This window comes from Larimichthys crocea, chromosome II (genome assembly GCF_000972845.2).
Source record: "Larimichthys crocea isolate SSNF chromosome II, L_crocea_2.0, whole genome shotgun sequence".
Lineage (NCBI taxonomy): Eukaryota > Metazoa > Chordata > Actinopteri > Sciaenidae > Larimichthys > Larimichthys crocea.
In genome coordinates this window covers 11,882,607-11,895,441 of record NC_040012.1, presented here as the reverse complement: position 1 = coordinate 11,895,441, position 12,835 = coordinate 11,882,607, and the positions used below count along the sequence as shown (strand labels likewise).

General features: G+C 37.6%; 2 protein-coding genes across 2 annotated transcripts; one reads left to right on the top strand and one right to left on the bottom strand.

The window, feature by feature from the left end:
* The first annotated feature begins 1,017 nt into the window (after positions 1–1,017).
* Positions 1,018–5,490, top strand: rpe65a (retinoid isomerohydrolase RPE65 a). The gene is made up of 14 exons (XM_010751817.3): positions 1,018–1,093; positions 1,421–1,503; positions 1,646–1,796; positions 2,224–2,331; positions 2,582–2,723; positions 2,816–2,963; positions 3,323–3,404; positions 3,499–3,631; positions 3,721–3,860; positions 3,967–4,096; positions 4,189–4,303; positions 4,412–4,506; positions 4,600–4,711; positions 4,795–5,490. The coding sequence occupies exons 1-14, from the start codon at positions 1,083–1,085 to the stop codon at positions 4,938–4,940; spliced, it is 1,596 nt and encodes a 531-aa protein (XP_010750119.1). The 5' UTR covers positions 1,018–1,082; the 3' UTR covers positions 4,941–5,490.
* An 896-nt stretch (positions 5,491–6,386) lies between these two features.
* LOC104935896 (RING finger protein 11) lies at positions 6,387–10,451 on the bottom strand. Its single transcript, XM_010751809.3, has 3 exons — positions 9,828–10,451; positions 9,321–9,490; positions 6,387–8,524 (listed from the first exon to the last, which is right to left on the bottom strand). The coding sequence occupies exons 1-3, from the start codon at positions 9,948–9,950 to the stop codon at positions 8,353–8,355; spliced, it is 465 nt and encodes a 154-aa protein (XP_010750111.2). The 5' UTR covers positions 9,951–10,451; the 3' UTR covers positions 6,387–8,352.
* Between the last annotated feature and the right edge of the window lie 2,384 nt (positions 10,452–12,835).

The window sequence follows — 12,835 nt, the reverse complement described above, 5'->3', positions numbered from 1 at the left end:
TTAAGACGGTTAACCGTTATAATAAGATAACACGGTTTGTACAATAGTTGTTTAAATGAAAGAGCTCTGCAGTTGTGTAGGAATGTGCTCACTTCACAGTAGCATGTTTGTTCCACTATAGAAACACTTCAGTCACTGACCCTGTCTTACTTTATTAATAACAGATACTCATAACATTGTATTTTGCTTTTTAAAGTGAGTCCATACAGCACTGAAAAAAATATACAAATATCACATGACAATCCTTCCACTGACAAAACAGCCTCTGGTGAAACTCTCTCTACTAATGGTGTTTTTTCCCAGGAGAAACAATGCAGCGTTTGTCCTCAGGCTACGTCGAACATAATCCCTAGTTACACCTGGATTATAGCTGCGCTGAGACCAGCCAGTTAAGACATTTTGTGTTCACACCAAAGAAACACTGGCCCCATTTTAATTATTTACTTATCATATTGTGCAAGATCGCCTAATAATAGCAGTGAAAGTACACTGTTATTGTTGTTTCACAACGAATCTGTTCCATGGCTCTGTTATTTAATCTAGAATAAGGTGTTTTCATTGTCCTGAAATGATAAAAGGCTTGGTTTTTGACCAGTTTAGTAGAATAATATAAAAGTAGTCTAAAAATATAAAAGTAACACCATCAGTGGCTATAAATATAAACTGCATATTCATACTGTTATGTAGCCATACACATTGCATCAATACTCTTAAACTCTACTCTCAGCATGACTATAGGTTATTTTAAACCACTAAATCTAAACACTGAAAAAAAAAAAAATCACATGCACTATTGCAACACACTTGCCACTTCTTGTGCGATAAATATTCTTTACAATAAATCCGGTTTCATAGCGGTGGCCACTGAGCCATCAAGCGAAGGATATTGGCACAATGGGATTCTTGTTCATGGTGTGACATGATTGGTCAGGAGAAAGGTTTACGCGTGCAGATTGCAATGACTGTGAGGAGGACTGGATGAATAAATAACCCCCAAATCCATTCGTAGATCTGAGACTTCCAGCTCAGAACTGACCAGACATTTTCATAAGCTTTGTGAGGTGCCACAACGAGAAGGAAACATGGTCAGCCGGTGAGTTTCTGATTTTCTATTGATTAACAAAGGCAAGTGGGGTCATCATGTTTTAAAAATAGTTTAGTCAGTGATGGGTTTTGCTTTTCCAGATTTGATTGCAAATTTCTATAATGTTCTATATTATTGATCCTGTGACCTTTACACATTGACTTAAACAGTCAGTCTGCAAGTGATTAAACTCCTAAAGGATTTAAAGCTCATCAGCATGACCTGCTTTTAGTAACTCCAACAAGCAGACTCATACATTTTTTTTGCTAAAATAATGCCTTGATTTTGTTTTACTTGGCTGCAGTGTTGGTTGATGTCTTCACTTTTTGATGACAGATTTGAACACCCAGCTGGTACCTACAAGAAGATTTTTGAGACATGTGAGGAGCTGGCTGAGCCTCTTCCAGCAACAGTCACAGGTTTGTTTGCATATTTTCAGACAGAAATAGATTATATAATTCTTACACACTGATTACTCCTTACAGAGAACACAGACCAGCTTCCAATGCAACCAATACATTTCAAAACAATCTCTGATTTATGTATGTTTGTGTGTTACAGGTCGTATTCCCTCATATCTGAAGGGAAGTCTTCTCCGCTTGGGACCTGGGCTTTTTGAGGTTGGAGATGAACCTTTCTATCACCTCTTTGATGGCCAGGCCCTCATGCACAAATTTGACTTTAAGAATGGCCAGGTCACCTACTACCGAAAGTAAGAGCTGAAGGATTTCAGTCTGTTTGCCTCATTTATATCACTGACATGTAGCGAAATCAACGTGTAGAGACTTGAGCATGCATCAAGTCTCAATTTTCAAATCAAACTGTTCCTAAAACTACATTAACAGCGTGAAATTAGAGTATATCATAACTAAGAACATTTATAAAAATAACACCTAACTCGATGCGAGCTCTCTGCAAGTTTACTTTCTCATACTTATACCGAGTGAGGGGTTTAGGTTTTGATTCATATTTTGATCCTTATTTGTCATTTTAACACCTTTGTTTAGTCAGGTAGCCTTTTAGAGATAAATTCAAGATTTTCAAGATATTGAATGATGAATTAAAAAAAAAAATAGTTTTTCAAAATAAATGTATAATGCCTTGGGATAAAATTGCTTTTCATTCTTTCCTCCATGTAGGTTTGTCAGAACAGATGCATATGTGAGAGCCATCACAGAGAAGCGCGTGGTGATCACTGAGTTCGGCACTTTTGCATACCCTGATCCCTGCAAGAATATTTTCTCCAGGTTGGTAAACACACAGGATTTCCACCAGTCGATAAACTCATCCAGCAAATACATGTATTGTATTTATCTTTGGGTTTCTCTTTTCACTACGCTGCTGAATATGCTGCATCTTTTTTTTTTTTCTTTTAATTGTTAGTTTACATTTCAGTTCATGACATTACTAATAGCCACTGGTCGAAGGAGTATTCAGAGTATTTGAGTAAATGCATGTTAACTTTATACAACATCTTCATCTTTTTTTCATTTGCAGGTTTTTCTCTTACTTCAAGGGTGTGGAGGTCACAGACAACTGCCTGGTGAATGTTTATCCTGTTGGCGAGGATTTTTATGCTGTAACAGAAACCAACTACGTCACTAAAGTAAACACTGATACCTTGGAGACGATGAAGAAGGTATATCAGTACAAATACATCAGAAAATTTGAGGTTTAATAACTTATCTTACCACTCTTCATATTAAAGCGGTGTCTTTATTTTATGTCCAGGTTGATTTGTGCAACTATATCAACATCAATGGAGTGACAGCTCACCCTCATATCGAGAGAGATGGCACAGTGTATAACATTGGAAACTGCATGGGGAAAGGAGCATCGCTGGCCTACAACATTGTCAGGATTCCACCCACACAGAAAGGTTCAGATCAGTGCTGGGATTACTACACAGACAGTCACTTTAACAGCAGTTAATTTTGCAGCTGAATGATAATTCAGGGTTGAAATACTCACCATAATTCCTCTTGTAAAACCAATTAAAATGTTTTACAGTACAAAAGATGTTTTCTGTCTCAGGGTCAGTCCCCTAGAGCTTCCTGAATTGAAATAATTCAAAGCAGATTCTCTGATGTCATTAAACAAAGCACATTCACTCCTTTTTTTTGTAGGAAATATTGAGATCATGACATTATTTAAAAAAGTACTTAGCATTAATGTGGTAATTACAGATCCCAGTGTAAAAACAACTTGACGCCTGTTTAAAACAACCTTTTTTCTTAGATAAGTCTGATCCCATTGAGAAGTCCAAGGTGGTGGTGCAGATCCCCAGTGCAGAGAGGTTCAAGCCCTCCTATGTGCACAGGTGTGTGTGGACTCGAAGCCCACTGTGATCCATTTGGTATTTCGTCAATGTTGTCACAGAAAGTCCATGTTTTTTAACATCCTTTTATTTCTAGCTTCGGCATGTCAGAGAACTACTTTGTCTTTGTGGAGACTCCAGTGAAAATCAACCTGCTGAAATTCCTGAGTGCTTGGAGCATCCGAGGCTCCAACTACATGGACTGTTTTGAGTCCAATGAGTCCCAAGGAGTAAGAACCCAGAGTAGACTGATATTATATATATTGATGGTTTCTAACCCTCCATGTTGAAATCTTACATGCATTCTGATGTTTTATAGACCTTGTTTCACATTGCCACAAAAGAACCCGGAGAGTACATTGATCACAAGTTCAAAGCGGCAGCCATTGGCATGTTTCATCACATCAACACCTATGAGGACCAAGGCTTCATTGTTGTTGACCTCTGTGGATGGAAAGGGTAACCTAAAAGCCAAATGTTGGACTTTTATTTAAAACATCTTGGATATCTTCAGTTTAATGCGCAGATATTGTTCTTATTATCTGTCCTTTTGTCATACATGCAGTTTTGAGTTCGTTTACAACTACCTCTGGTTGGCCAACTTGAGGGCCAACTGGGATGAGGTGAAGAAGGCGGCAATGATGGCGCCACAGCCGGAGGTCCGCAGATACGTTATTCCCTTGGATGTCCACAAGGTGAGCCACTTGTTTTGCTCATCAGAAGGACACAGGTTGCCACTTACTTTAAAGTGAAAATGTTTTATTTGTTCTAATCTTATTTGATGTAGGAGGAGCAGGGGAAGAACCTTGTCAGCCTGCCGTACACGACAGCCACAGCGACGATGCACGCTGATGGGACGATCTGGCTGGAGCCAGAGGTGCTGTTCTCCGGGCCTCGCCAAGGTGCAAACACATTTAATTTATTTAGCTGTGGTGGGCACAGTCATCTCTGAAATATATACTGAATATGTCTCCATTACTGTATGTAACTATTTAATGTTGCTTTTGTAGCTTTTGAGTTCCCTCAGATCAACTACGAGAAGTTTGCAGGGAAGAACTACACATATGCCTACGGCCTGGGTCTCAACCATTTCATACCAGACAGGGTAAGTTAACGAAATAGCTTTAGTCATGAGTGTCTCAGAGTGTGTAAAATAAGCTTTTTCATTCTATGGTTTTGTTTTTTTACTTGTATGTAGATCTGCAAGTTGAATGTGAAGACCAAGGAGACCTGGGTATGGCAAGAACCAGACTCCTATCCCTCAGAGCCTCTGTTTGTTCAGACACCTGATGGGGTAGATGAGGACGATGGTATGTCGGCAGCAATATGAACACAATACCAACACCTACTATGATAGGAATTGTTGTATGATAATGTGGTGCTGTGCCCTTAGGTGTGCTTCTGACCATCATTGCGGCTCCGGGCTCCCAGAGACCTGCATACCTTCTCATTCTCAACGCCAAAGATCTGTCTGAGATTGCCAGAGCTGAAGTGGAGTGCGACATTCCTGTCACCTTTCACGGGATGTACAAACCCTGATGATGCTTTTCTGTGTTAACGTTAGTCGGCAGGGTTATAAAAATAAAATACAAATAGGATAATGACTAAATGTATAATGTCGAGAGAAAAAAAAATGGTTTTATGGTTTTGTTTGCAGCTGGTGTGAGACGTTAGACAAATTAAAATATAATTATATGAATGTATGTCTTTTGGAGTGGCAAGCCTAAATCCTGTACTGTCATCATAGGTTTAATTAAAACAAATATGGATCGTTCACTCAATATTTAATGGTTAAAAAATTAAATCTGATAAAATCAAAATGGTTGTTTTGTTTTCTTCAGTTATGTGCTTTGTTCATTTGCCAATTCCTGTGTAGCACGGTGACAAACTGTGCAAAGAGATTGTCCTTCAAATGAGGTTCAGTCCTCTGTGAATCTGCATATTTACCGCCTTAACTTCATTCTTTGAGTTAGGCCAAAAGATATTTGGTGATGATTTGAGTTTTCTTAAAACAAGCTGTCATTTCTCTTGCTACAAACAATCCTTCAGCCTAAATTCTTGAAATATTTGCAGAGATTTAATATGTTGCCACACCAAATCTTATTATGGTTGCACTTAAACAAGTGACCTTTCCATGTCTGCCTTTACTGTGTTGCTCAACGTTGTCTGAATCTGATCAAAAAAGTAAAAGCATGCAAAGCCGATTAAATGTGTAACTGCTTAATCTGAAGAAAAAAAGGGCATGTTGCAACCAAATATTCTCTATAAGTGCAAAAAGAGGGACGTATGGGCCTCGTATACAGTCTCATGACTCCACATGAACTACTTGTCATATGTTAAGATGCATGTACAGAGATATAGGCATACGTTTGGTCTGAATGGATCTAGCATGGGCATGTTTAGATGTGGATTTTACCGGCTTTTGTAATTACAATTCCACCCATGAGTGCGTCACACATAACAATCCAGTAAAGTCACGTGTTTCCTTCACATGTGATGCAAACAGAGAGAACAAAGCATTAAACATTACTAATGTGGCTTGTTACATTAGTCAAAGGGAGAACACTGACCATGTGGTCACGTTTTCCACTATGCTGCCAGATTTTAGGATTGCATTAATGAGAGGCTCAAAGGAATACTTTACAAGCGTGTGTTATTTTAGTAATCACAGGACCCCAAATCCAGTCCACTTCATCTGAACGACACAAACACGTTTTTTAAAATGCAATGGAACGATCGCCTGCTCTTAATTAAACCACAAAAAGATTCTTTTGTTTGTTTGTTTATTTCTTTTTTACATGACGGCTTCTTAGCCTTCCAAAAAAAAAAGAGAAAAAAAAGAAAGAAAACAAGATTACATGAAATATTAATTTTCAGAATAAACTTAAGCTGAAAAACACAGCAAAGGAAAAGCTCAATGGAAAACTTGATATCTCACTTGTAACTATCACACCATAAAAGAAGTCTTTCACACTGTGAAATTCATTCGGGACAGAGGTTCGCACAGTCAGGCTTAAACCAGTGTAAACATTACATATACCTACTCTCCTAAATACACAGTGGATTTTATACTAATGTTACAAATAACGTGAAGGTAGAAGATACAACACAGGTAACAGAAAAAAAAAATAATACAGCCACACTATCACCAAACTATGACACAAATAAAAAGGTAACGATCGAAACTACTGCTACAGTGAATGAAAATAAAACAATCATTGTGTAATAAAACAAAAAAAATGTGACGTGATAAAGAAAGTGACTTTGTATTAATGCGGATTCAGTTTTCTTTCTTTAAAAGGAACTGTTTGAAATTTAAGGAAACATGATCAGTTGCTTTCTCGCCGAGCGATGAGATTGAAACCACATCTCACCTCTGTACGCCATAAACAGAGCTAGATGAAGGAGGCGATTAGTTTAACTCAGTATAAAGAGTAGAAGCAGGGGTAAACAGCTAAACAATTTAGAGAGCTAAATGCTGGTACACTGTGTTGTTGAACAGTCGTAAAACCACAACTTACTGAGCTTCAGAGTTGCTGGTCAGCAGATCTTTGAGCATCCTAACCATGCTAGCCATTTCTTCCTGCTTACAGTCTTTATGCTCAGTTAAGTGCCTGGCTCCAGCTTCCTTTAGGCACACAATCAGATTGATATCAATCTTAACTCTTGACGAGAAAGTGGACAAACGCATTTCCTGAAATGTCGAACGTCTCCTTTGAACCGGAGCAAGCCTCTGTCCCTTCACGTACACGCAAAACACACAAAAATCAAAACGGAACAAAGCGGAGGCTCACACTACTGTATCACAGATTTCATGAACTACATCATCAGGCTTACTTCGACGTGATAAGTGACTACTGACAGCTTTGAAAATATCGTTATCAGCTATTTAACTTTTGCATCTCAGGAAATAAAGGAATGAAGTATTGATAGTGCAAGGTTATAAGGTACATATATTAATATATTGTTTAGATACTGTCCTATAAGTAAAGTGCAAATCTCTGGATCAGATGAAACGTGTGCAAGCATTTCTAAGTTTTGACTGACTGATCCACCTGCCCATGCACAAATGAGCCCTTTACATTGGCTGCCAGCTGCTTTACATACCGTCTGGTGAACGTTAATGTTATACAACATTATTTCTCTTCACCTCAAAGCATTTTCATTTTTTTAGTCTGGCCTTGGTCTCCTTTGGGTGTACATTGTGTACATACACTTTGGATGTTTTCTGTTAAGTGTGTGCATCATTTTTTCTGTAATCCTGACTAACTGGAGATCTTCTTTATTATCTAACACAAACAGTGTAAACTTCAGCTGTGTGTTGCCATATCTCCAAAGTGTAGGGCCATTTTAAAAGTGAGAGCGTGTTTAGGAGATCAATATGTCGAGGAAGTCTTTGCTGACTGTTGCCACAGAAAAACTACATTCTGTAGCAACACCTCGTAACGTTTTGGTCAATAATCTGTCAGCCTAACTGTCCATTTTAACAACTAACTGGGAATGAAGGTGGACTGGGGTCAGGTGGGGAGAAACTCCACTGAGGCCGGCTCAAATGGAAATGCACAGTCACTGAACAAACAATCCAAACAGCTCACACACACACACACACACACACACACAGACACACACACATCCAATGTGCCCACTATCAGCAGAAGCACTGGACGCTGTTTCAGCATGTCAAACACACACAAATACAACCACACATCTGGAAACAGTTTCTTACTGAGTTGTGTAACTGATGCCCAAGACCAGCTTATTTAGACCTGGAGGGGAATGGAAGGCCAACGTTAGGTGAGTTAATTTTGAATTTTTCAAAGTGCAAGAAAACAAAAAACACATGTTTAAGCTCCTCTCACTCTATAAGAGGACAGTTGTTAAGTTTGTGTGTGTGTGTTTGGGGCTGAAGGGGCCATATTTGACCTAAGCTTGGGGAAGGAGGGGTGAAATATTAGTTGGTCTCGTAGGTGGACAGCAGGGCAGCATCCACAGGCTCCATGCAGGAGGGGCAGGTGAAGGATCTCATCAGCCAGTCGTCTATACAGTCCATGTGGTAGATGTGCATACACGGCAGGAACCGGATAGGGTCCCCGTATACAAAGTCCAGCATACAGATCACGCATCTGTGAAAACGGATGAGATAAAAAGTTTAAATACAGAGCGGTGTAAAGATGACTTTAAAAAAGGAGACTACAATTAATTAATAATAAAAAAAAAATGAATAATGAATGCAACTATTACTATACAGCCTCCCTGTGTGTTAAATCCACATTACAAATAATCTTAATAATCCTAACAATTATTGACTATCAATGAACCTGAAGATTTGATTTAATCGACCTATAAAACGCCTGAAATGTGCACAAACTATCACAACTATCATTTCTCATAACCAGATGTGACATCTTCAAATTGATTGTTTTGTTCAAACAACCCCAACGACAATTAATTCATTCATAATGATATAAAAACAGAAAATGGCAGCAAATCTTCACATTTAGAAGCTGAAACCAGCCGGCGTTTGACATTTCTGTTTGATAGCCGACTCTCAAAATAAGTAAAAATTTACTTAAAGTGCCAAAAATTACAAATTTGCTTTAGATGTCCAGCCTCAATCCAGACTTTGACGGTTATTAATTATGAAAATTGTTATTGCATAACCTCCTATCATCGGGCACTTAAATGAATTGACTTATCTGTTCGGCAAAAAAACAAACTAATACAGTTTCACCTCTATTATTACGTTACTAATGACTCCCATCAATCATATCATGCATCCTCATATAGGATTAAATATATAAGTGACTTGTAAAATCTTTATAGTGTCGTTACTGAGGTCAGTAAGATAAATATGTCTGACTCAGTTAGTATTGCTCAGCAACTTTCCTCTGTGTAAATATACACATGCAAAATGCTCACTCTCTGATCTTCTTCTCCGAGCCGTCTTGCCCTCCATCATAAACACCCTTAGGGAGGTGCTGGATGAGGCCGATGCGCTGAGCTATGCGGATCTGTTCCTCCTCTGTCAGCTGGGTGGCCAGACGGGCCTGACTAGGCGTGGGATGGTACATGGGCATGTGAGCCTGCTCCTGGTGACAGACAAAGAAACAACAACAACAACAAAAAAAAAACATGAAACAATAGTAGTTTCCCTCCTGTCATCAGCTCAGGATAAACTGAGAAACAAAGCAGTTTACTGATCTGGACATTCTTGATAGGCCAGTCAGTGGGAATGACTTCAAACCAGTTTGTTTACTCAGGTAAACTACACCTGGCAGGTTTGTTAAAGAGGCCACAGACATGAACACACGGGATACAAGCACATCACCTCCTCTGTTTTTAACATTTAGGCTTTTTCTAAACTGAGATTTGTCCTGCTTGTGTCAGAAACCTCTCTCTGTCCTGGAGAAGCCAGCAGTCTCTCACCTGGTACGGCGGAGGTGGCTCCAGGTCTAGATCTGTCCCGTCGCCGAAACTCGCCCTGTCTGACTGGGATTCATGAAGCAGAGAGATGTCGTCCGATGTCGGAGACTTGAGACAGTTGCCCATTATCTTCGTGTATAATAAGCAGATCTTTCGTGTGTTGTGGTTAAGTTGCTCTCGGCTGGCTAATGTTAGTTTTCTCTTTGTGATATAAAGTTACACTTCAACGACCTGCAGCCAGAGACACCGTGAACATGACTGTGAAAGCGCACACACGCGTCTGACGTCGGAGCAGCTGCTCGCACTAGTTTGTCTTCATGTTTGCTCGGAGACTGAAAACAAAACAAAGGACTCCCTTTGCTAACGGAGCTAGCAGCCAGCTGGGCGACTTCCTCGACAATTATCGCTCATTCCTCGGCAACAATCACAAATCCTACAAAGTGTCTACTTCAGCAGCAGCTGTGGCTGTGACACTGAGCGGGATGAGTGTTGGACCGTAGCGACATTTCCGCCTTTTCACTTCGAGAGTGACATTAAACAGTTTGTCGCTTCCCTGTTAGCTTCTTTCTTCAACCGGAGGACATGTTATCGGTCCGTTGGATATGACGTGCGGGAGAAATACCGCGCGCTGATTGGAGGATTTCCTTTACGTAGTTCCAGAAGAGCGTCAAAGTCCCGCCCCCCTCCAACGAGAAAAACACAATAATAATAATAAAAATAATAATAATAATAATTAAATACAACTAAAAATAATAATTAAATACAACTAAAAATAATAATTAAATACAAGAAATATAACAATTAAATATAACAAAGAAAACAATTAAATATAACAAAAAATAACAATTAAATACAAGAAAAAAATAATAATTATTATTATTAAATCCAACTAAAAATAATAAATGAATACAAGAAAAAAAAAAATTAAATAAAAGAAAAAATAACAATTAAATATAACAAAAAAAACAATTAAATACAACAAACAATAATAATTAAATACAAGAAAGAATAATAATTAAATACAACAAAGAATTATAATTAAATACAAAAAACAATAATAATTGAATGCAACTAAAAATAATAATTAAATACAACAAAAAAATAGCAATTAAATACACAACAAAAATAATAATTAAATACAACAAAAAATAATAATTAAATACACAACAAAAAATAATAATTAAATACAACAAAAATTATACAACAAAAAAAAATAACAATTTCATAATTTTCATAATTAAATATAACAAAAAATTATAATTAAATACAACAAAAATAATAATTAAATACAACAAAAATAACAGTTTCATAATCTTCATAATTAAACACAACACAAAATTATAATTAAATACAACAAAAAGAACAATTATATTTTCAATATTTTATTATTAATTTATTAACTTGTATAGGAACTAATTATAATAAATAATCTTTCCAAATATAAATATATAGACATATAAAATGTTTGAAAAAAATAAATTATTGGTGATATTATGTACATTTCTATATAAGCAAATTTTGTATTAGATTAGATTAGATTCAACTTTATTGTCATTGCATAAAGTAACAAATAGTTAGACAACGAAATGCAGTTTAGCATTTAACCAGAAGTGCAGAGTAGTAAAGAGACAATTTATTTTGTGTGTATGTACACATACCTGCCCAATAAAGGTGATTCTGATTCTGACTATATTGTGTTATATGTTTTTATTATATGCTTTTCTAATATTGATAGCAGTTGTACTTTTTGTGGAAATCTGTCTGTTCAAGAGCTAAAAAGTGTTTTCAAAGCAAGGCCCCAAATATTACTATTACTATTACTAAATGGTAAATATACTGTACTTATATAGTGCCTTTCTAATCTTCTGATCAAGGCAAGTGCTTGAAGGGGCTTTTACACCACATATCACATTTACCCATTCACACACTGATGGCAGTGGCTACCATGCAGGGTGCCAACTGCTCATCAGAAGGGATCATTCACACACACAGTGAGGTCTGTGACAGTTCTCAGTCATTTCAGCCGTCTTGCTTCGAGAATGGTTAAACCATCCAAGAGGCGTCTTCAGTTCTGACTGACTGGTGGGGGGACTCAGGTATATAGCTTGGGTGGGATCGTTAACCATGCCATCGTTAACCAGGCCATTCACACACATTCACACAGAGAAGGAGCAATTTGGGGTTCAGTATTGTGCCTACTGTATATTGCAGATTTGGCTAAACTCCTTATAATGCCCTGCACACCCACACAGGTTTTTATCACTTTGTCTATTTTCACACAGCCGAGGCTTACTGTGATACTTGAATAAAGCAGAGCCGTTGTTAATCTTATAGGTAACACTTGCGCTTTTCTTACTATGACAAGTAAAAAAGGTCTGCTGTGAAAAAGCTTTATGAGGCACAGTCTGTACACTCCTACACAGTTATAGGGGTCTAATCAGGTACAATAAGAGAAGCACCCGTGTGGGTGAACTATAGGTGTGAAGGACCTTTAATAAGAACGTGTCTACACAGTTACATATGTTTCTTATAAGCTGTGAAATTACCATTAATCTCTTTTGTTTAACACTTTTTTTGATAATAAATTTAGAGGAAAAGAGGGAAACTCCTTTCTAATATAGCATTACTCACTAACTTCTGCATGCACCGGTGCAGTATTAATATATAATGTAGTGTTTCTCAAACTTTATACACCACATACCACCTCAGAAAATATTAAGCTTCCACCATTTTGATACATATTAAGATACAGCAACGTAGGCTGAGCCTTTTAAGCTATGGGCAGTTTATGCAGGAGGCAAGTTTATTCCTAAAACCAAGATTATTTAGTGTTGACTATTGCTGAATTGCGAACAATAACATTAATTCAATGTAAAAAGGAGTACTCCTGTTTTGCACTTGTCCTCCTAATATTTTCCATGTGGAGCCACAATTGCAGCGTTTGTGAATCATGAACAGACATGAATGTTGACTGCAGGCTGATTTCAGATGCTACCATAATAACAAAGGTG